The following is a 24,387-nucleotide window of genomic DNA, read 5'->3' as shown; positions in this document are numbered from 1 at the left end:
CAAATTCAAAATTGAGTCACTCAGAGCAGTGATTGCAAACCTGGAAGAAGGGGACTACATGATGTCTCGGGACATCAAGGAGGCTTACCTTCATGTCAAAATTTACCCTTCTCACCAAGGGTATTTCAGGTTATGGTACAGAACTGTATCAGTTCGGACGCTGCCGTAGGGATGGTCCACGGCACCCCGGGTCTTTACTGAAGTAATGACCGAAATGATGATATTCCTTCGAAGGAAGGGAATTTTAGTTATCCTTTACTTGGACGATTCCCTGATAAGGGTAAGATCCAGGGAACAGTTGGAGATCAGTGTAGCACTATATCAGGTAGTGTTGCGGCAGCACGATTGGATTTTCAATATTCCAAAAATCGCAGCTGGTTCCGACGACTTGTCTTCTGTTCCTAGGGATGATTCTGGACATAGTCCAGAAAGAAGGTGCTTCTCCCGGAGGAGAAAGCCAGGGAGTTATCCGAGCTAGTCAGGAACCTCCTAAAACCGAACCAAGTCTCAGTGCATCAATGCACAAGGGTTCTGGGTAAAAATGGTGGCTTCCTACGAAGCAATCCCATTCGGCAGATTCCACGCACAGTGGAACCTTCTGGACAAATGGTCCGGGTCGCATCTTCAGATGCTTCAGCGGATAACCCTGTCACCAGGGACAAGGGTATCCCTCCTGTGGTGGTTGCAGAGTGCTCATCTTCTAGAGGGCCACAGGTTCGGCATTCGGGATTGGGTCCTGGTGGCCACGGATGCCAGCCTGCGAGGCTGGGGAGCAGTCACACAGGGAAGGAATTTCCAGGGCTTATGGTCAAGCCTGGAGACATCTCTTCATAAAAACATTCTGTAACTAAGGGCCATTTACAATGCCCTAAGTCAAGCGAAACCCCTGCTTCAGGGTCAGGCGGTATTGATCCAATCGGACAACATCACGTCAGTCGCCCACGTAAACAGACAGGGCGGCACGAGAAGCAGGAGGGCAATGGCAGAAGCTGCAAGGATTTTCGCTGGGCGGAAAATCATGTGATAGCACTGTCAGCAGTGTTCATTCCGGGAGTGGACAACTGGGAAGCAGACTTCCTCAGCAGACACGACCTTCACCCGGGAGAGTGGGGACTTCACCCAGAAGTCTTCCACCTGATTGTAAACCGTTGGGAAAAACAAAAGGTGGACATAATGGCGTCCCGTCTAAACAAAAAACTAGACAGATATTGCGCCAGGTCAAGGGACCCTCAGGCAATAGCGGTGGACGCTCTGGTAACACCGTGGGTGTACCAGTCAGTGTAGGGGTTCCCTCCTCTGCCCCTCATACCAAAAGTACTGAGAATCATAAGAAGGAGAGGAGTAAGAACTATACTCGTGGTTCCGGATTGGCCAAGAAGGACTTGGTATCCGGAACTTCAAGAGATGCTCACGGACGAACCGTGGCCTCTACCTCTAAGAAAGGACCTGCTCCAGCAAGGGCCTTGTCTGTTCCAAAACTTACCGCGGCTGCGTTTGACGGCATGGCGGTTTGAACGCCGGATCCTGAAGATCCCTACCCTGGTCAAGGCCAGGAAAGACGTAACCGCAAAACATTATCACCGCATTTGGCGAAAATATGTTGCGTGGGGTGAGGCCAAGAAGGCCCCTACAGAGGAATTTCAACTGGGTCGTTTCCTCCATTTCCTGCAAACAGGACTGTCTATGGGCCTAAAATTAGGGTCCATTAAGGTTCAAATTTCGGCCCTGTCGATTTTCTTCCAAAAAGAACTGGCTTCAGTGCCTGAAGTTCAGACATTTGTAAAAGGGGGTACTGCATATACAGTCTCCTTTTGTGCCTCCAGTGGCACCTTGGGGATCTCAATGTTGTGTTGAGTTTTCCTAAAGTCACATTGGTTTGAACCACTCACCACTGTGGACTTAAAATATCTCACATGGAAGTGACGAGTTAGCCCTGGTTTCAGCCAGGCGGGTGTCAGAATTGGCGGCTTTATCATATAAAAGCCCTTACTTAATAGTTCATTCTGAAAGGACAGAATTGAGGACTCGTCCTCAAATTTTCTACCTAAGGTGGTTTCTGCATTTCACATGAACCAACCTATTGTGGTACCTGCGGCTACTAAGGACTTGGAGGATTCCAAGTTGCTTGACGTGGTCAGGACCCTGAAAATACATGTTTCCAGGACGGCTGGAGTCAGAAAATCTGACTCGCTGTTTATCCTGTATGCACCCAACAAACTGGGTGCTTCTGCTTCTAAGCAGACGATTGCTCGTTGGATTTGTAGTACAATTCAGCTTGCACATTCTGTGGCAGGCCTGCCACAGCCAAAAATCTTAAAATGCCCACTCCACAAGGAAGGTGGGCTCATCTTGGGCGGCTGCCCGAGGGGTCTCGGCTTTACAACTTTGCCGAGCAGTTACTTGGTCAGGAGCAAATACGTTTGTAAAATTCTACAAATTTGATATCTTGACTGAGGAGGACCTGGAGTTCTCTCATTCGGTGCTGCAGAGTCATCCGCACTCTCCCGCCCGTTTGGGAGCTTTGGTATAATCCCCATGGTCCTTACGGAGTTCCCAGCATCCACTAGGACGTCAGAGAAAATAAGAATTTACTTACCGATAATTCTATTTCTCGTAGTCCGTAGTGGATGCTGGGCGCCCATCCCAAGTGCGGATTGTCTGCAATACTGGTACATAATTATTGTTACCAAAAAAAAAAAAAAAAAAATTCGGGTTATTGTTGTAGTGAGCCATCTTTTCTAGAGGCTCCTCTATTATCATGCTGTTAACTGGGTTCAGATCACAAGTTGTACAGTGTGATTGGTGTGGCTGGTATGAGTCTTACCCGGGATTCAAAATCCTTCCTTATTGTGTACGCTCGTCCGGGCACAGTATCCTAACTGAGGCTTGGAGGAGGGTCATAGGGGGAGGAGCCAGTGCACACCAGGTGATCCTAAAGCTTTCTTTAGATGTGCCCAGTCTCCTGCGGAGCCGCTATTCCCCATGGTCCTTACGGAGTTCCCAGCATCCACTACGGACTACGAGAAATAGAATTATCGGTAAGTAAATTCTTATTTTCTGCAGCAGGGTACATTGGTTTCCACAGGGAAACATTGGGGGTGTATAGTGGATTTGGATCCAGAGGCACCAACAGGTAAATCTTTAGCTGTCCCAGGATGCATAGGGGCCTCCTCTATAACCTCGCCCCCAGGAACTGTGAGCTCAGTTGTTAGTGCCTGCAGCAGTAGGTCACTGACAGCCCTGGAAACTTTTCATCTTGAAATAATTTGACTTTACTTACTGAGCTGGCAGCACTGTAAGTCAGCGTGACATTCCGTGCTGCTGCTCCATCACCTCCCAAGCGCACCACACACTTCCGTTGGCCTGGTTCCCGGGTACCTGTGGCAGAGGCGTCCCGACTTAGGCACGGCTGCAGACTGCCCTCCTGGATCGCATGGCTGCTATGGGGAGCAGGCCGTTCCTACTGTCTCTGGATATCAAGGATGCGTACCTTCACATCATTCCGATCTGGCCGCCTCATCAGGCTTATCTATGGTTTGCACTGCAGGACTGTCGCTACCAGTTCCAAGCCCTGCCATTTGGTCTCCATGGCACCGAGGGTGTTCACCAAAGTGATGGCAGAGATGATGTTTATACTCCGCAAGCTGGGAGTGAACATAATTCCGTACCTGGACGATCTTCTGATAAAGGCGCCGTCCAGGGAGAGGTTGCTGAACAGCATTGGTCTCTCAACCAACTTCTCCAGGATCATGGGTAGATTCTGAACCTTCCGAAATCTCACCTAGAGCCAACATGGATGCTCCCATTCCTGGGTATGATGCTGGATACTGAATCGCAGAAAGTGTTCCTTCCGTTGGAAAAGGCATTGGTAATCCATTCGATGGTTCGGGATGTCCTGAAGCCAACCTGGATATCTGTGCATCTATGCATTCGCCTTCTGGGGAAAATGGTGGCCTCTTACGAGGCGCTTCAATACGGAAGGTTTCACGCAAGACCCTTCCAGCTCGATCTGTTGGACAAATGGTCCGGATTGCATCTTCACATGCACCAGAGGATCCGTCTGTTGCCAAAAGCCAGGATCTTCCCGTCTGTGGTGGCTACAGATTTCTCACCTCGTCGGAGGTTCGGAATTCAGAACTGGATCCTGTTAACCACGGACGCAAGCCTCAGAGGTTGGGGAGCAGTCACCCAGGGGGTGCAGTTTCAAGGAAGATGGTCAAGTCAGGAAATCATCCTTCCGATCAACATTCTGGAACTCGGGGCAATATACAAAGCCCTTCTGCAGGCCTCTTTTCTTCACGATCGGGCCATTCAAGTCCAGACAATGTGATGGCAGTGATGTACATAAACCGACAGGGCAGAACGAAAAGCAGAGCAGCATTGTCAGAGGTGTCAGGAATTCTCCTCTGGGCAGAAAATAAACGCTGTGGCGTTGTCAGTGGTCTTCATTCCGGGAGTAGACAACTGGGAAGCAGACTTCCTCAGCAGACACAACCTGCACCTGGAGGAGTGGGGCCTTCACCTGGAAGTGTTCAGGTGCTTGACACATCGGTGGGGATATCCACAAATCGACATGATGGCCTCTTGTCTCAACAAGAAGCTCAGTCGGTATTGTTCAAGGTCGAGAGTCCCACAGGCAGTGGCGGTAGATGCTCTGACGACTCCATGGGTCTATCAGATGGTGTACGTATTTCGTCCACTTCCTCTGATCCCAAGAATTCTCAAAAGAATAAAAAGGAAAAAGGTTCAAGCAATACTCATTGCTCCGGGCTGGCCAAGAAGGGCCTGGTACGCGGACCTTCTGGAGATGCTCCTCGAAGATCCGTGGCCTCTACCTCTTCGCGAGGATCTTCTGCAGCAGGGCCCGTACGTCTATCAGGACTTACTGTGGCTACGTTTGACGGCATGGAAGTTGAAAGGCTGATTCTAGCCAGAAGAGAGATCCCTAACAAAGTTATCCTGACTATGATCCAAGCTAGGAAGGGGGCAATGTCTAAACATTACCACCGTATTTGGAAGAAATACATCTCTTAGTGTGAGAGCAGAAATTATTCTGCGGTGGAGTTTCACCTGGGACGTTTCTTGCTTTTTCTACAGGCTTGTGTGGATGTGGGCCTACATCTGGGCTCCATAAAAGTCCAGATTTTGGCTGTGTCCATTTTCTTTCAAAAACAATTGGCTTCCCTCCCTGAGGTCAAGACTTTTTTGAAAGCCTTGTGCCTCCCACGGCACCTTGGGATCTCAATTTGGTGCTGCAGTTCCTCCAATCGGACTGGTTTGAACCATTACAAGATGTGGACGTAAAATATCTTACGTGGAAGACCGTCACACTGTTGGCCTTGGCTTCAGCAAGACGTGTGTTGGAGCTGGGGGCTTTGTCTCACAAGAGCCCCGATTTAATTTTCCATGAGGACAGAGCTGTACTCAGAACTTGTCAGCAATTTCTCCCGAAAGTGGTGTCTGCGTTTCACATCAACCAACCTATTGTGGTTCCGGTTATCACCGGCACTTCCGCTACTTCAAAGTCTTTGGATGTTGTGAGGGCTTTGAAGGTACACGTAACGAGGACAGCTCGTCACAGGAAATCAGACTGTTCGTTCTGTATGATCACAATTAAATTGGGTGTCCTGCTTCTCTATCTCTCTCTCTCTCTCTCTCTCTCTCTCTCTCTCTCTCTCTCTCTCTCTCTCTCTCTCTCTATATATATATATATATATATATATATATATATATATATATATATATATTTATATATATATATATATATATATATATATATATATATATATATATATATATATATTTATTTATTTCTATAGCTATATTTCTCTGACGTCCTAGTGGATGCTGGGACTCCGTCAGGACCATGGGGATTAGCGGCTCCGCAGGAGACAGGGCACAAAAATAAAAGCTTTAGGACTAGGTGGTGTGCACTGGCTCCTCCCCCTATGACCCTCCTCCAAGCCTCAGTTAGGTTTTTGTGCCCGTCCGAGCAGGGTGCAATCTAGGTGGCTCTCCTAAAGAGCTGCTTAGAAAAAGTTATTAGGTTTTTTATTTTCAGTGAGTCCTGCTGGCAACAGGCTCACTGCAACGAGGGACTTAGGGGAGAAGAAGTGAACTCACCTGCGTGCAGGATGGATTGGCTTCTTAGGCTACTGGACACCATTAGCTCCAGAGGGATCGAACACAGGCCCAGCCATGGAGTCCGGTCCCGGAGCCGCGCCGCCGACCCCCTTGCAGATGCCGAAAAGTGAAGAGGTCCAGAAACCGGCGGCAGAAGACTTTTCAGTCTTCATGAGGTAGCGCACAGCACTGCAGCTGTGCGCCATTGTTGTCCGCACACTTCACAACAGCGGTCACTGAGGGTGCAGGGCGCTGGGGGGGGGCGCCCTGGGCAGCAATGATAATACCTTGTTCTGGCTAAAAATACATCACATATAGCCCCTGGGGCTATATGGATGTATTTAACCCCTGCCAGGTCTCACAAACATCGGGAGAAGAGCCCGCCGAAATAGGGGGCGGGGCCTATCTCCTCAGCACACAGCGCCATTTTCCTGCACAGCTCCGCTGCGAGGAAGGCTCCCAGGACTCTCCCCTGCACTGCACTACAGAAACAGGGTAAAAAAACAGAGAGGGGGGGCACTTTTTTGGCGATATTGATATATTAAGCTGCTATAAAGGAAACAACACCTCTGTAGGGTGGTTCCTATATATTTATAGCGCTTGGGTGTGTGCTGGCAAACTCTCCCTCTGTCTCCCCAAAGGGCTAGTGGGGTCCTGTCTTCGATAAGAGCATTCCCTGTGTGTCTGCTGTGTCGGTACGTGTGTGTCGACATGTATGAGGACGATGTTGGTGTGGAGGCGGAGCAATTGCCGGTAATGGTGATGTCACCCCCTAGGGAGTCGACACCGGAATGGATGGCTTTGTTTATGGAATTACGTGATAATGTCAGCACGTTACAAAAATCAGTTGACGACATGAGACGGCCGGCAAACCAGTTAGTACCTGTCCAGGCGTCTCAGACACCGTCAGGGGCTGTAAAACGCCCTTTACCTCAGTCGGTCGACACAGACCCAGACACGGACACCGAATCTAGTGTCGACGGTGAAGAAACAAACGTATTTTCCAGTAGGGCCACACGTTATATGATCACGGCAATGAAGGAGGCTTTGCATATCTCTGATACTGCAAGTACCACAAAAAGGGGTATTATGTGGGGTCTGAAAAAACTACCTGTAGTTTTTCCTGAATCAGAGGAATTGAATGAAGTGTGTGATGAAGCGTGGGTTAACCCCGATAGAAAACTGCTAATTTCAAAGAAGTTATTGGCATTATATCCTTTCCCGCCAGAGGTTAGGGCGCGCTGGGAAACACCCCCTAGGGTGGATAAGGCACTCACACGCTTATCAAAACAAGTGGCGTTACCGTCTCCTGAAACGGCCGCCCTCAAGGATCCAGCTGATAGGAGGCTGGAAACTACCCTGAAAAGTATATACACTCATACTGGTGTTATACTGCGACCAGCCATCGCCTCTGCATGGAATAGAGCAATTAAAGGATGCTTTTCTTTATATGCGAGATGCTCAGAGGGATATTTGCACTCTGGCATCGAGAGTAAGTGCGATGTCCATATCTGCCAGAAGAAGTTTATGGACGCGACAGTGGTCAGGTGATGCGGATTCCAAACGGCATATGGAAGTATTGCCGTATAAAGGGGAGGAATTATTTGGGGTCGGTCTATCGGATTTGGTGGCCACGGCAACAGCCGGGAAATCCACCTTTTTACCTCAGGTCCCCTCCCAACAGAAAAAGACACCGTCTTTTCAGCCGCAGTCCTTTCGTTCCTATAAGAACAAGCAGGCAAAAGGACAGTCATATCTGCCCCGAGGCAAAGGAAAGGGTAAGAGAGTGCACCAAGCAGCTCCCTCCCAGGAGCAGAAGCCCTCCCCGGCTTCTGCAAAGCCCTCAGCATGACGTTGGGGCTTTACAAGCGGACTCGGGCGGTGGGGGGTCGACTCAAGAATTTCAGCGCACAGTGGGCTCACTCACAGGTGGACCCCTGGATCCTGCAGGTAGTATCTCAGGGTTACAGGTTGGAATTCGAGAAGTCTCCCCCTCGCCGGTTCCTAAAGTCTGCTCTGCCAACGTCTCCCTCAGACAGGGCGACGGTATTGGAAGCCATTCACAAGCTGTATTCTCAGCAGGTGATAGTCAAGGTACCCCTCCTACAACAGGGAAAGGGGTATTATTCCACACTATTTGTGGTACCGAAGCCGGACGGCTCGGTAAGACCTATTCTAAATCTGAAATCTTTGAACCTGTACATACAAAATTCAAGTTCAAGATGGAGTCACTCAGAGCAGTGATAGCGAATCTGGAAGAAGGGGACTTTATGGTGTCCCTGGACATCAAGGATGCTTACCTGCATGTCCCAATTTGCCCTTCACATCAAGGGTACCTCAGGTTCGTGGTGCAAAACTGTCATTATCAGTTTCAGACGCTGCCGTTTGGATTGTCCACGGAACCTCGGGTCTTTACAAAGGTAATGGCCGAAATGATGTTTCTTCTGCGAAGAAAAGGCGTATTAATTATCCCTTACTTGGACGATCTCCTGATAAGGGCAAGGTCCAGAGAACAGCTGGGGGACGTAGTAGCACTAACCCAAGTAGTGCTGCAACAGCACGGGTGGATTCTGAATTTTCCAAAATCTCAATTGACCCCGACGACACGTCTGCTGTTCCTGGGAATGATTCTGGACACGGTTCAGAAAAAGGTGTTTCTTCCGGAGGAGAAAGCCAGGGAGTTATCCGAACTTGTCAGGAACCTCCTAAAACCAGGAAAAGTGTCTGTGCATCAATGCACAAGAGTCCTGGGAAAAATGGTGGCTTCTTACGAAGCGATTCCATTCGGCAGATTCCACGCACGAACTTTTCAGTGGGATCTGCTGGACAAATGGTCCGGATCGCATCTGCAGATGCATCAGCGGATAACTTTGTCTCCACGGACAAGGGTGTCTCTTCTGTGGTGGTTGCAGAGTGCTCATCTGTTAGAGGGCCGCAGATTCGGCATACAGGACTGGGTCCTGGTGACCACGGATGCCAGTCTGAGAGGCTGGGGAGCGGTCACACAGGGAAGAAACTTCCAGGGAGTGTGGTCAAGCCTGGAGATGTCTCTTCACATAAATGCAATGGAGCTAAGAGCGATTTACAATGCTCTAAGCCTGGCAAAACCCCTGCTTCAGGGTCAGCCGGTGTTGATCCAGTCGGACAACATCACGGCAGTCGCCCACGTAAACAGACAGGGCGGCACAAGAAGCAGGAGGGCAATGGCAGAAGCTGCAAGGATTCTTCGCTGGGCGGAAGATCATGTGATAGCACTGTCAGCAGTGTTCATTCCGGGAGTGGACAACTGGGAAGCGGACTTCCTCAGCAGACACGATCTACACCCGGGAGAGTGGGGACTTCATCCAGAAGTCTTCCACATGATTGTGAACCGTTGGGAAAAACCAAAGGTGGATATGATGGCGTCCCGCCTCAACAAAAAACTGGACAGGTATTGCGCCAGGTCAAGAGACCCTCAGGCAATAGCTGTGGACGCTCTGGTAACACCGTGGGTGTTCCAGTCAGTGTATGTGTTTCCTCCTCTGCCTCTCATACCAAAAGTACTGAGAATTATACGGCAAAGGGGAGTAAGAACGATACTCGTGGCTCCGGATTGGCCAAGAAGAACTTGGTACCCGGAACTTCAGGAGATGCTCACGGAAGATCCGTGGCCTCTACCTCTAAGACGGGACCTGCTTCAGCAGGGACCGTGTCTATTCCAAGACTTACCGCGGCTGCGTTTGACGGCATGGCGGTTGAACGCCGAATTCTAAGGGAAAAAGGCATTCCGGAAGAGGTCATCCCTACCCTGGTAAAAGCCAGGAAGGAGGTGACTGCACAACATTATCACCGCATTTGGAGAAAATATGTTGCGTGGTGTGAGGCCAGGAAGGCCCCGACGGAGGAATTTCAACTGGGTCGATTCCTACATTTCCTGCAAACAGGATTGTCTATGGGCCTCAAATTAGGGTCCATTAAGGTTCAAATTTCGGCCCTGTCGATTTTCTTCCAGAAAGAATTGGCTTCAGTTCCTGAAGTCCAGACTTTTGTAAAAGGAGTACTACATATACAGCCCCCGGTTGTGCCCCCAGTGGCTCCGTGGGATCTTAATGTAGTTTTGGATTTTCTCAAATCCCATTGGTTTGAGCCACTCAAATCGGTGGATTTGAAATATCTTACATGGAAAGTAACCATGCTACTAGCCCTGGCTTCAGCCAGGAGAGTGTCAGAATTGGCGGCTTTATCGTATAAAAGCCCATATCTGATTTTCCATTCGGACAGGGCAGAACTGCGGACGCGTCCTCAGTTTCTGCCTAAGGTGGTTTCAGCGTTTCACCTGAACCAGCCTATTGTGGTGCCTGCGGCTACTAGCGATTTGGAGGATTCCAAGTTGCTGGACGTTGTCAGGGCATTGAAAATATATATTTCAAGGACGGCTGGAGTCAGAAAATCTGACTCGCTGTTTATACTGTATGCACCCAACAAACTGGGTGCTCCTGCTTCTAAGCAGACGATTGCTCGTTGGATTTGTAGCACAATTCAACTTGCACATTCTGTGGCAGGCCTGCCACAGCCTAAATCTATCAAGGCCCATTCCACAAGGAAGGTGGGCTCATCTTGGGCGGCTGCCCGAGGGGTCTCGGCATTACAACTGCCGAGCAGCTACGTGGTCGGGGGAGAACACGTTTGTAAAATTCTACAAATTTGATACCCTGGCTAAAGAGGACCTGGAGTTCTCTCATTCGGTGCTGCAGAGTCATCCGCACTCTCCCGCCCGTTTGGGAGCTTTGGTATAATCCCCATGGTCCTGACGGAGTCCCAGCATCCACTAGGACGTCAGAGAAAATAAGATTTTACTTACCGATAAATCTATTTCTCGTAGTCCGTAGTGGATGCTGGGCGCCCATCCCAAGTGCGGATTGTCTGCAATACTTGTACATAGTTATTGTTACAAAAAAAATCGGGTTGTTATTGTTGTGAGCCGTCTGTTCAGAGGCTCCTAAGTTTGTCATACTGTTAACTGGGTTCAGATCACAAGTTGTTCGGTGTGATTGGTGTGGCTGGTATGAGTCTTACCCGGGATTCAAAATCCTTCCTTATTGTGTACGCTCGTCCGGGCACAGTATCCTAACTGAGGCTTGGAGGAGGGTCATAGGGGGAGGAGCCAGTGCACACCACCTAGTCCTAAAGCTTTTATTTTTGTGCCCTGTCTCCTGCGGAGCCGCTAATCCCCATGGTCCTGACGGAGTCCCAGCATCCACTACGGACTACGAGAAATAGATTTATCGGTAAGTAAAATCTTATTATCTGTGTGTGTATAATAATTATATATATATATATATATATATATATATATATATATATATATATATATATATATACTCACTCTGCTCAAAAAAATAAAGGGAACACTTAAACAACACAATGTAAATCCAAGTCAATCACACTTCTGTGAAATCAAACTGTCCACTTAGGAAGCAACACTGATTGACAATCAATTTCACATGCTGTTGTGCAAATGGAATAGACAACAGGTGGAAATTATAGGCAATTAGCAAGACACCCACAATAAAGGAGTTCTGCAGGTGGTGACCACAGACCACTTCTCAGCTCCTATGCTTTCTGGCTGATGTTTTGGTCACTTTTGAAAGCTGGCGGTGCTTTCACTCTAGTGGCTCAGGTAGTGCAGCTCATCCAGGATGGCACATCTATACGAGCTGTGGCAAGAAGGTTTGCTGTGTCTGTCAGCGTAGTGTCCAGAGCATGGAAGCGCTACCAGGAGACAGGCCAGTACATCAGGAGACGTGGAGGAGGCCGTAGGAGGGCAACAACCCAGCAGCAGGACCGCTACCTACGCCTTTGTGCAAGGAGGAACAGGAGGAGCACTGCCAGTGCCCTGCAAAATGACCTCCAGCAAGCCACAAATGTGCATGTGTCTACTCAAACGATCAGAAACAGACTCCATGAGGGTGGTATGAGGGCCCGACGTCCACAAGTGGGGGTTGTGCTTACAGCCCAACACCGTGTAGGACGTTTGGCATTTGCCAGAGAACACCAAGATTGGCAAATTCGCCACTGGCGCCCTGTGCTCTTCACAGATGAAAGCAGGTTCTCACTGAGCACATGTGACAGACGTGACAGAGTCTGGAGACGCCAAGGAGAACGTTCTGCTGCCTGCAACATCCTCCAGCATGACCGGTTTGGCAGTGGGTTAGTAATGGTATGGGGTGGCATTTCTTTGGGGAGCCGTACAGCCCTCCATGTGCTCGCCAGAGGTAGCCTGACAGCCATTATGTACCGAGAGGAGATCCTCAGACCCCTTGTGAGACCATATGCTAGTGTGGTTGGCCCTGGGTTCCTCCTAATGCAAGACAATGCTAGACCTCATGTGGCTGGAGTGTTTCAGCAGTTCCTGCAAGACGAAGGCATTGATGCTATGGACTGGCCCGCCCGTTCCCTAGACCTAAATCCAATTGAGCACATCTGGGACATCATGTCTCGCTCCATCCACCAACGCCACGTTGCACCACAGACTGTCCAGGAGTTGGCGGATGCTTTAGTCCAAGTCTGGGAGGAGATCCCTCAGGAGACCATCCGCCACCTCATCAGGAGCATGCCCAGGCGTTGTAGGGAGGTCATACAGGCACGTTGAGGCCACACACACTACTGAGCCTCATTTTGACTTGTTTTAAGGACATTACATCAAAGTTGGATCAGCCTGTAGTGTGTTTTTCCACTTTAATTTTGAGTGTGACTCCAAATCCAGACCTCCATGGGTTAATAAATTTGATTTCCATTGATAATTTTTGTGTGATTTTACTTGTCAGCACATTCAACTATGTAAAGAACAAAGTATTTAATAAGAATATTTCATTCATTCAGATCTAGGACGTGTTGTTTAAGTGTTCCCTTTATTTTTTTGAGCTGTGTGTGTGTGTGTGTATATGTATGTATGTATGTATGTATGTATGTATGTGTGTGTATATATATATATATATATATATATATATATATATATATATATATATATATATATATATATATATATATATATAGTCCAGTGCAACATTATTGTGATATAATTTCTGCATTGCATGTGACTGTGTGTCTGTATCTGCTGTGTGGTTTCACTTTCAGTATTTCCCAGATATAACTGTCACTATATTCTGTACCCTGTGCTAGGTGCGTTTGGGTCAAACATTATCTATATACCTATATAAGTATATTATTCTTGTGTTACAGTCACATTATACCCTGTCATTGTGCAATGTCCAACAGAAAGGGCAGCAAATCTGCGGAAGCCCCTGCAACATACAGAACATGCTCCGCGGATTTGTCAGAGGGGGAATTATTGCATGATGGTCTCTGTACTGCTTGTCATGCTCCTCCCAGTCAGTCCACAGCCCCTGCACTTAGTCAGGAGCCACCATGGGCATCATTCACTACTCTGAAGGGTTCTCTAGTGGAACGCCTTGTGCCCCCTATGGGGCCACCTGTGCCATTACCGCCACAAATTGTCCCTATGGTTAATCCACCTTGGGCGGATAATTTGTCTAACCAACTGCAACAACTAAACCAGTCTCTGGTTAGACAGAAATTTACCTTTTGTCACTCCTGTGTCCATGGTCCTTCTAAGCGGGCTGCTTACTCCTCACAAACCTCTCTGATGTGTCATCTGAAGAGGACTGGGAGCATACGGTCTTGTCTGACACTGAATTATGTGTTACTGACGAATGTTCTTCCTTATTAATAGATGTCTCTGCCCTGGTGGTTGCTCTTAAGCATATCCTTCAAATCACAGATGAGGAGGATTCCGCTACTGTGGCAAAGAAAACTGAAAAGTTTAAACAGCAGAAGGTGGTTAAAACTTTATTGCCCCATTCTGATCATTTAGTGGACATCAGACGGGAACTCTGGTCTAATCCAGGGAAGAAATTCCCTATTCCCAAACGGGCTTTGGCTCGCTACCCTCTCCCTGCAGAGTTGTTACAAATGGGCGACTCCGCCGCTGGTGAATTCTCATGTCCTCCGCCTAATGGTGTCATCCACTTTGCCGGTCACCACTGTCACCTCACTGAAGGAACCGACAGATAAGCGTGTTGAGGGATGCCTGAAATCTATATACTCCCTTACAGGGGCTGTTCAGTTGCCTCTTGGACTGCAAAAGGTATTGAGGCGTGGGTTCAGGTGTTAGAGGAACAGCTGCTCAAGGATATCTCTGAAACTGCCAGGCAATACCTGTCTCATATTACCACCGCTTCTTATTACATTCAAGAAGCGTCCTTTGAGGCGGGAGTATTGGCAGGCAAGGCGTCGGCTGCGTCTCCTGGCGTGCCGCATACTGTGGTTGAGGTCGTGGAAAGTGGACTTGGACTCGAAGACTTTGGAAGTCCTCCCCTTCACTGGGGACATTTTGTTTGGGGAAGACCTAAATAATATTGTGTCTGAACTTGCAGCTGCTAAGACGGCTTTTCTCCCCACTACTAATCCTTCTCAGAAGGCAAAAAGTACCACTTTTCGCTCCTTTCGGCCTCGGAAAGTGAAAGGTCAGACCTACCCTAGACAACCTCGCGTTTCCAAAATCTCCAATCCCAAGGTGAAGCAGTTTTGGGCGGCAAAACATGACAAACCTACTGCATGATGGGGGGGGAACTCCCCCTGGGGGGACCCCAGGGTGGGAGGCTGGCTTCTACAGTTCACCCAGGTCTGGCTCACAACCACTTCAGACACTTGGGTACTGGAAATTGTCTCTCACGGGTACGCTGTCTCATTCAAGAGATGTCCCTCTCACCAGTTCTGCACAACGGCTCTCCCGTCGGATCCGTTGAATGCGCAGGCTCTACAAACCGTTGTAAGTTCCCTCCTGAGTACTGGAGTGGTTGTGTTGGTTCCTCATCCCCAGAGGGGCAGAGGCTATTACTCGACCCTGTTTCTGGTTCCAAAACCCAATTGGTTCTACTGGCCTATATTCAACCTCAAATCTTTCAACAAGTTTAAGACTCTCCAAGGTTCATATGGAAATGCTGCTCTCAATAGTGCTGGCTGTGGAACCCGGAGACTATATGGTATCCCTGTACATACAGGATGCTTATCTGCATATTCCTATTGCTATCTCTCATCAGTAGTTCCTGCGGTTTGCTATTGGCGACCTTCACTACCAACTCCAGGCTCTGCAATTTGGACTGGCTACAGCTCCTCGGATCTTCACCAAGGTAATGGCCGTTATGACAGCCCACCTCCGTTGCCAGGGAATCAGAATTCTTCCGTACTTGGACAACCTACTGATTCTGGCAAGTTCACATGAAGTCCTCCTCAGTCCTCTACAACTGACAGTGACTTTCCTGCAAGCCCTCGGGTGGCTAATAAATTGTAAAAAGTCCTTGTTGGTCCCAGCTCAGAGCACCTAGGGGCACTCTTGTCAGAGACCGTTTCTGTCTCCAAAGTCCTGAAACTTTAGGACAGGATAATGCGCTTCCTTCATCATCCCAGAGTGTCGATACACTCGGCGATGCAAGTACTTGGCCTGATGGTGTCGTCCTTTGACATGGTAGAGTACATTTCACTCTCGTCCCCTGCAACGGTTGATCCTATCCAAGTGGGACGGCCTACCTCATCGGTACAGATACCAAATGGTCTCTTTGACTCCGGAGGTTCGTCTGTCGCTGTCCTGGTTGTTCCAGGACCAGCAATTGTGCAGGGGCCATCCCTTCTGGATCCCCCAAATGGGTCCTATTGACAACTGAAGCTAGTCTACCGGTATGGGGAGCGGTATTGGAGCAACATTTATTTTCAGGTCGTTGGACCAAGGGAGAATCACTTCTTCTGATCAACATTGTGGAGCTGAGGGCAGTGTTCAATGCACTGTCTCTCGTCCTGCTTCTGGTACGGAACAGATCTGTTCAGGTACAGTCAAACAACGCCACCACAGTGGCATACATAAACCATAAAGGCGGCACTCAAAGCCACATAGCAATGTTGGAAGTGTCCAAAATCCTCTGTTGGGCGGAACGCCATCTGCCAGCCATATCGGCAGAATTAATTCCAGGAAACCTGAACTGGGAAGCGGACTTCCTCAGTCGGCAGGACGTTCACTCCGGAGGGTGGAGCCTTCATCCAGAAGTCTTCCAATTCCTGATGGACAGATGGGGCCTACCAGACGTAGACCTCATGGCGTCTCGACACAATCACAAGGTTCCGATCTTCGGATCAAGAACCAGGGGTCCTCAGGCAACGTTCGTGGACATACTGGTAGTTCTGTGGAACTTTGAGCTGCCTTGCATATTCCCTCCGGTGTCACTCCTGCCCAGGGTTCTTCGGAAGTTCAAGCATGAAGGAAGAATGCTAATTCTAGTCGCTCCTGCGTGGCCCAGACGGCATTTGTTCTCAGACCTGCAGGGTCTATTGACAGAGCGTTGCCTTCTACTTCCTCAGTGTCAAGACCTCCTCGTACAGGGCCCTTGTCTCTACTCGGACCTGGCCAAACTAGATTTGACGGCGTGGCTCTTGAAGCATCACTCCTGAGGGCCAAAGGATTTGGTGGTTATTCAGACTATGCTGAAGGCACGCAAACCGGCCTCTGCCCAAATTTATTACTGGATTTGGAATTCTTACTTCACCTGTTGTGCTGATAAGAATTATTACGCTTATAGATTCAGAACTTCCAGGATTCTGGCTTTTCTACAAAGTGGCTTAGATGTAGGTCTTCGTCTGGCCTCCCTCAAGGTTCACATTTCTGCCTTGTCGGTATGGTTTCAGCGCAAGATTGCCTCTATACCTGATGTTCATACATTCACTCAGGGTTTTCTATGTATGCAGCCTCCCTATGTCCCCCCAGGGGCTCCATGAGACCTGTCTATTGTATTCACAGCTCTTCAAGAGTCTCCCTTCGAAACTCTTGAATCGGTGGACCTCAAATGGCTCACGGCCAAGGTCCTGTTCTTGCTGGCTATTGCCTCTGCAAGATGGGTTTCGGACTTAGGCGCTTTGTCCTGTCGTCCGCCTTTCTGATTTTCCACCGTGACTGGGCGATTCTCCGAACCAGGCCCGGTTACTTACCTAGGTTGGTGTCCTCTTTTCACCTGAACCAAGAGATTGTGGTCCCGGCCTTTATCTCTTCGGATAGGTTGGCTAAAGAACGGTCTTTAGAAGTGGTTAGGGCTCTCCGTGTCTATGTGGGCACGACTGCCTCTATTAGACAGTCTGATGCCCTATTTGTCCTGTTTGGATTTCACAAACGTGGCTGGCCTGTGAATACGCAAACCTTGGCCAGATGGATTAGAATGGTGATTGCACATGTTTATGCGCAGGCTGGTCTTCCAGCTCCTGCTGCGATTAAGGCCCATTCTACCCGGTCTGTTGGACCTTCTTCAGCAGCCCGCCGTGGCGCGTCCTCAGAACAATTGTGCAATGCGGCTACGTGGTCCTCTGTGAACTCGTTTCTTAAGTTCTATGATTTTTGATACCTTAGCCTCCCAGGATGCTTCCTTTTGACGCCAGATTCTCACATCGAGGAACTGCTTTAGGACATCTCCGATGTTTCCCTGTACCCTGCTGCAGAAAAGGAGAGTTGTGGTAGACATACCATTGTTAACTCTTGTTCTGCGAAGTACATTGGGTTTCACAGTGCGCCCACCCTGACGCACCTAGCTTCTTTGGCTCCTGTATTGAGATTGTGTTCTTATGTGACTAATATCTTCCTTCTCTCTTGCCTGCTCCTGCATTGGACTGGTTAACAAAACTGAGCTCGCAGTGCCTGGAGGCTGGGTTATGGAGGAGGCCCCAATGCATCCTGGGACAGCTAAAGCTTTACCTTTTGGTGCCTCTGGATCCAGATCCACTCTACACCCCCAATTTCTCTTACGTCCTAGAGGATGCTGGGGACTCCGTAAGGACCATGGGGATAGACGGGCTCCGCAGGAGACATGGGCACTAAGAAAGAACTTTAGGTATGGGTGTGCACTGGCTCCTCCCTCTATGCCCCTCCTCCAGACCTCAGTTTATTACTGTGCCCAGAGGAGACTGGGTGCATTACACGGAGCTCTCCTGAGTTTTCCTGAAAAGAAAGTATTTGTTAGGCTTTTTATTTTCAGGGAGCCTGCTGGCAACAGACTCCCTGCAGCGAGGGACTGAGGGGAGAGAAACAGACCTACTTTAATGTTAGGCTCTGTTTCTTAGGCTACTGGACACCATTAGCTCCAGAGGGAACGGAACGCAGGTCTCACCCTGCAGTTCGTCGCAGAGCTGCGCCGCCGTCCTCCTTGCAGAGCCGGAAAACAGAAGCTGGGTGAGTATGTGAAGAAAGAAGACTTCAGATCTTCACTGAGGTAACGCACAGCGGTAGTGCTGTGCGCCATTGCTCCCACACAGCACACACAAACGGCAGTCACTGTAAGGGTGCAGGGCGCAGGGGGGGCACCCTGGGCAGCAATATGGACCTCCAAAGGTGGCAGAAAACTTCTATACAGGCTGGGCACTGTATATATAAGAGATCCCCCGCCATATTTTGAATTTTTAAGCGGGACCGAAGCCTGCCGCTGAGGGGGTGGAGCTTGTTCCTCAGCACTCACCAGCGCCATTTTCTCCACAGCACACCGCTGAGAGGAAGCTCCCCGGACTCTCCCCTGCTTACACGGTGAAAGAAGGTTTTAAAGAAGGGGGGGGGGGCACATAATTTGGCGCAAATAGATAATTACAGCGCTACCTGGGTAAACATATAGTGTGTTTTTTCCTGGGTCATTAGCGCTGGGTGTGTGCTGGCATACTCTCTCTCTGTCTCTCCAAAGGGCCTTTGTGGGGAACTGTCTACAGATAAGAGGTTTCCCTGAGTGTGTGGTGTGTCGGTACGCGTGTGTCGGCATGTCTGAGGTAGAAGGCTTTCCTAGTGAGGAGGTGGAGCAAATTAATGTGGTGTCTCCGTCGGCAACGCCGACACCTGACTGAGTGGATATGTGGAATGTTTTAAGTGCTAATGTAAATTTATTGCACAAAAGGTTGGACAAAGCGGAGTCCAGGAATTATGCAGAGAGTCAGGCCCTGCCTGCCCCTATGTCGCAGGGACCCTCGGGGTCTCAAAAGCGCCCACTATCCCAAATAGTAGACACTAATACCGACACGGATTCTGACTCCAGTATCGACTACGATGATGCAAAGTTACAGCCAAAATTGGCTAAAAGTATTCAATATAAGATTATTGCAATAAAGGATGTTTTGCATATCACAGAGGAACCCCCCCTGTCCCTGACACTAGGGTACACATGTATAGGGAAAAGAAACCTGAGGTAACCTTTACCCCTTCTCATGAGATGAACGAGTTATTTGAAAAGGCTTGGGAATCTCCAGACAAGAAACTGCAGATTCCCAAAAGGATTCTTATGGCGTATCCTTTCCCGACTGAGGACAGGATACGGTGGGAATCCTCCTCGAGGGTAGACAAAGCGTTAACACGCTTATCCAAAAAGGTAGCACTGCCATCCCAAGATACGGCTACCCTCAGGGATCCTGCTGATCGCAAGCAGGAGGCTACATTAAAGTCCATTTACACACACTCTGGTACCTTACTCAGACCGGCGATAGCGTCGGCTTGGGTTTGTAGCGCTGTAGCAGCGTGGACAGATACCTTATCTGCGGAATTGGATACCCTGGATAAGGATACCATTTTATTAACCCTGGGTCATATTAAAGATGCTGCCTTATATATGAGAGATGCTCAAAGAGACATTGGCCTACTGGGTTCTAGAGTCAACGCTATGTCGATTTCTGCTAAACGAGTCCTATGGAGCCAGCAATGGACAGGTGATGCCGACTCAAAAAGGCATATGGAGGTTTTACCTTACAGGGGTGAGGAATTGTTTGGGGAATGTCTCTCGGACCTGGTCTCCACTGCTACGGAAGGTAAATCAAATTTTTTGCCTTATATTCTCTCACAGCCTAAGAAAGCGCCACATTATCAAATGCAGTCCTTTCGGTCACATAAAACAAGAGAGCATGAGGATCGTCCTTTCTTGTCAGAGGTAAGGGCAGAGGGAAAAAGCTGCCATCCACAGCTAGTTCCCAGGAGCAGAAGTCCTCCCCGGCCTCTACAAAATCCACCGCATGACGCTGGGGCTCCGCTGAGGGAGTCCGCCCCAGTGGGGGCACGTCTTCGGCTTTTCAGCCACATCTGGGTTCACTCACAGGTGGATCCCTGGGCAATAGAGATTGTTTCCCAGGGTTACAAGCTGGAATTCGAAGAGGTGCCTCCTCGCCGGTTTTTCAAATCGGCCTTACCAGCTTCTCCCCCAGAAAGGGAGATAGTCTTAAATGCAATTCCAAAATTGTGTCTTCAACAGGTGGTGATCAAAGTTCCCCTGCTTCAACAAGGTAGGGGGTATTACTCAACCCTATTTGTAGTCCCGAAACCGGACGGTTCGGTCAGACCTATTTTAAATTTAAAATCCTTAAACCTATACTTAAAAAGGTTAAAGTTCAAGATGGAATCGCTCAGAGCGGTCATCGCCAGCCTAGAAGGGGGGGATTTTATGGTGTCCCTGGACATAAAGGATGCATACCTTCATGTTCCCATATATCCACCTTATCCGGCGTACCTGAGATTTGCGGTACAGGATTGTCATTACCAATTTCAGACGTTGCCGTTTTAACTTTCCACGGCCCCGAGGATTTTCACCAAGGTAATGGCGAAAATGATGGTGCTCCTGCGCAAGCAGGGGGTCACAATTATCCCATACTTGGACAATCTCCTAATAAAAGCGAGATCACGAGAGCAGTTGTTGAACAGCGTGTCACTTTCACTGGAGGTGTTACAGCAACACGGCTGAATTCTCAATATCCCGAAGTCCCAATTAGTTCCTACGACCCGTTTGACCTTCTTAGGCATGATTCTGGATACGGACCAGAAAAGGGTTTATCTTCTGATAGAAGAGGCCCAGGAACTCATGACTCTGGTCAGGGACCTATTGAAGCCAAAACAGGTGTCGGTACATCACTGCACTCGAGTCCTGGGAAAGATGGTGGCATCTTACTTGGCCATTCCTTTCGACAGGTTCCATGCAAGGACCTTCCAATGGAACCTACTGGATAAGTGGTCCGGGTCACATCTACAGATTCATCAGTTGATCACCCTGTCCCCCAGGGCCAGGGTATCTCTCCTGTGGTGGCTGCAGAGTGCTCACCTTCTGGAGGGTCGCAGATTCGGCATTCAGGACTGAGTTCTGGTGACCACGGACGCGAGCCTCCGAGGTTGGGGAGCAGTCACACAGGGAAGACACTTCCAAGGTCTTTGGTCAAGTCAAGAGACTTGTCTTCACATCAACATCCTGGAACTAAGGGCCATATACAACGCCCTTCGTCAAGCGGAGACTTTGCTTCGCGACCTACCGGTTCTGATCCAGTCAGACAACATCACCACAGTAGCTCATGTAAACCGCCAAGGCGGCACAAGGAGCAGAGTGGCTATGGCGGAAGCCACCAGGATTCTTCTCTTGGCGGAATATCATGTAGGCGCACTGTCAGCAGTATTCATTCCGGGAGTGGACAACTGGGAAGCAGACTTCCTCAGCAGACACGATCTACATACAGGAGAGTGGGGACTTCATCAGGAAGTCTTCGCACAGATTGCAAGTCAGTGGGGCCTGCCCCAGATAGACATGATGGCCTCCCGCCTCAACAAAAAAACTACAGAAGTATTGCGCCAGGTCAAGAGACCCTCAGGCGGTGGCAGTGGACGCCCTAGTGACATCTTGGGTGTTCCAGTCGGTCTATGTGTTTCCTCCTCTTCCTCTCATCCTCAAGGTGTTGAGAATAATTAGAAAAAGAGGAGTACAGACAATTCTCATTGTTCCAGATTGGCCACGAACGGCCTGGTATCCGGATCTGCAGGAAATGCTCATGGAAGATCCGTGGCCTCCTCCTCTAAGACAGGACCTGCTACAACAGGGGCCCTGTCTGTTCCAAGACTTACCGCGGCTGCGTTTGACGGCATGGCAGTTGAACGCCGGATCCTAGCGGAAAAGGGCATTCCGGATGAGGTCATTCCTACTCTGATAAAGGCTAGGAAGGACGTGACAGCTAAACATTATCACCGTATATGGCGAAAGTATGTTTCTTGGTGTGAGGCCAGGAGTCCTTCTACGGAGGAAATACCATCTGGGCCGTTTTCTTCACTTCCTACAAACTGGAGTGAATTTGGGCCTAAAATTAGGCTCCATTAAGGTTCAGATTTCGGCCCTATCCATTTTCTTTCAGAAAGAATTCGCTTCTCTCCCAGAAGTACAGACTTTTGTGAAGGGAGTGCTGCATATTCAGCCTCCTTTTGTACCTCCGGTGGCGCCTTGGGACCTTAACGTGGTGTTGAGTTTCCTTAAGTCACACTGGTTTGAACCACTTCAAACAGTGGAATTAAAATATCTCACTTGGAAAGTGGTCATGTTGTTAGCCTTGGCTTCGGCTAGGCGAGTGACGGAATTGGCGGCTTTGTCTCATAAAAGCCCCTATCTGGTTTTCCATATGGATAGAGCGGAATTGCGGACCCGTCCTCAATTCTTGCCTAAGGTGGTTTCCTCTTTTCATATGAACCAACCTGTTATGGTGCCTGTGGCTACGCGAGACTTGGAGGATTCCGAGTCCCTTGATGTGGTCAGGGCTTTGAAAATTTACGTAGCCAGAACGTCTAGGGTCAGGAAAACAGAGGCGCTGTTTGTCCTGTATGCTGCCAACAAGGTTGGCGCTCCTGCTTCAAAGCAGACTATTGCTCGCTGGATCTGTAACACGATTCAGCAGGCTCATTCAACGGCTGGATTGCCGTTACCAAGATCGGTTAAGGCCCATTCCACTAGGAAGGTGGGCTCTTCTTGGGCGGCTGCCCGAGGGGTCTCGGCGTTGCAATTGTGCCGAGCTGCTACTTGGTCGGGTTCAAACACCTTTGCAAAGTTCTACAAGTTTGATACCCTGGCTGAGGAGGATCTCCTGTATGCTCAGTCGGTGCTGCAGAGTCATCCGCACTCTCCCGCCCGTTTGGGAGCTTTGGTGTAATCCCCATGGTCCTTACGGAGTCCCCAGCATCCTCTAGGACGTAAGAGAAATTAAGATTTTAAACCTACCGGTAAATCTTTTTCTCCTAGTCCGTAGAGGATGCTTGGCGCCCGTCCCAAGTGCGGACTACTTCTGCAAGACTTGTATATAGTTTTTGCTTACATAAGGGTTATGTTACAGTTTTCATCAGTCTCGGTCTGATGCTGTGTTGTTTCATACTGTTAACTAGTTCGTATATACCCTAGTTATACGGTGTGAATGGTGTGGGCTGGTATGAATCTTGCCCTTGGATTAACAAATCCTTTCCTCGTACTGTCCGTCTCCTCTGGGCACAGTTTCTCTAACTGAGGTCTGGAGGAGGGGCATAGAGGGAGAAGCCAGTGCACACCCATACCTAAAGTTCTTTCTTAGTGCCCATGTCTCCTGCGGAGCCCGTCTATCCCCATGGTCCTTACGGAGTCCCCAGCATCCTCTACGGACTAGGAGAAAAAGATTTACCGGTAGGTTTAAAATCTTATTGTTTCCCTGTGGAACTCAATGTACTTTGCGGAAAGAGAGTTAACAATGGTAAGTCTACCATTGCTCTACTTTTATACGTATACTAGTACAGTACACAAAAATTTTAAAATCCACTTGTTACTCGTAGTAAAAAAAGCATAGCCGTGCTATGCATGGTGTGCCAAAATGAGCAAAATAGCAAAGGTGTAAGTGGACACATCTGTATACAATTGTTTTTTTTGTTTTTTTAATTTGTGTTGTTTTTTTTGTTTTTTTTATACACTGAAATAAAGTTCTTCAGTAAGATAAGCTGTAATTGTATTTGGTTCTTTTAATTCATGTCTTAAATTTTTCAGTTTGAATAATGCACAAGTTACCAGAATTCCCACTGTTTCTCTTTCTCTATACAGGTTCTGAAACTATTTGCTCATTTGGCAGTCCCAGTAATGCTTTTCCGCCACCGTATTTAGCTTCTACACCCCTTTCTCTACAGTTCATGCAAACTGCAACACCTGCCCCACCGCCGCCGCCTCCACCACCACCACCACCACTTCCAGTTAAGCTTAACTCTGCAAAATCTGCAATTGACCTTATAAAAGAACGTAAGGCATCTCAAATGAAGAGCCCAATACAACAGGAAGAGGCAGAGAAAGACAGTGTGACTAAGTTTCCCAGTATGTTGGATGTTTTGAAAGATATGAACTCGATTAGACTTCGGGCTGTTGAAAGGTAAGCGTTTTTTCTCATGTGTGACCTCAGTTT

The 24,387-nt window shown here is 48.8% G+C and overlaps 1 protein-coding gene across 3 annotated transcripts in view; it reads left to right on the top strand.

Annotated features, from left to right (window-relative positions):
• Positions 1–24,387, top strand: part of MTFR2 (mitochondrial fission regulator 2) — a 105,581-nt gene that overhangs the window by 39,990 nt on the left and 41,204 nt on the right. For all 3 annotated transcript variants that reach the window (XM_063917391.1, XM_063917392.1, XM_063917389.1), the window contains one exon: positions 24,036–24,354. In XM_063917391.1, coding sequence (XP_063773461.1) covers positions 24,036–24,354 — 319 coding nt within the window. The remainder of the gene's footprint in view (positions 1–24,035; positions 24,355–24,387) is intronic.

The sequence above is a fragment of the Pseudophryne corroboree genome, chromosome 4 (assembly GCF_028390025.1).
Source record: "Pseudophryne corroboree isolate aPseCor3 chromosome 4, aPseCor3.hap2, whole genome shotgun sequence".
In the NCBI taxonomy this organism is placed as follows: Eukaryota; Metazoa; Chordata; class Amphibia; order Anura; family Myobatrachidae; genus Pseudophryne; species Pseudophryne corroboree.
This window is presented reverse-complemented; position numbering and strand designations above follow the sequence as displayed.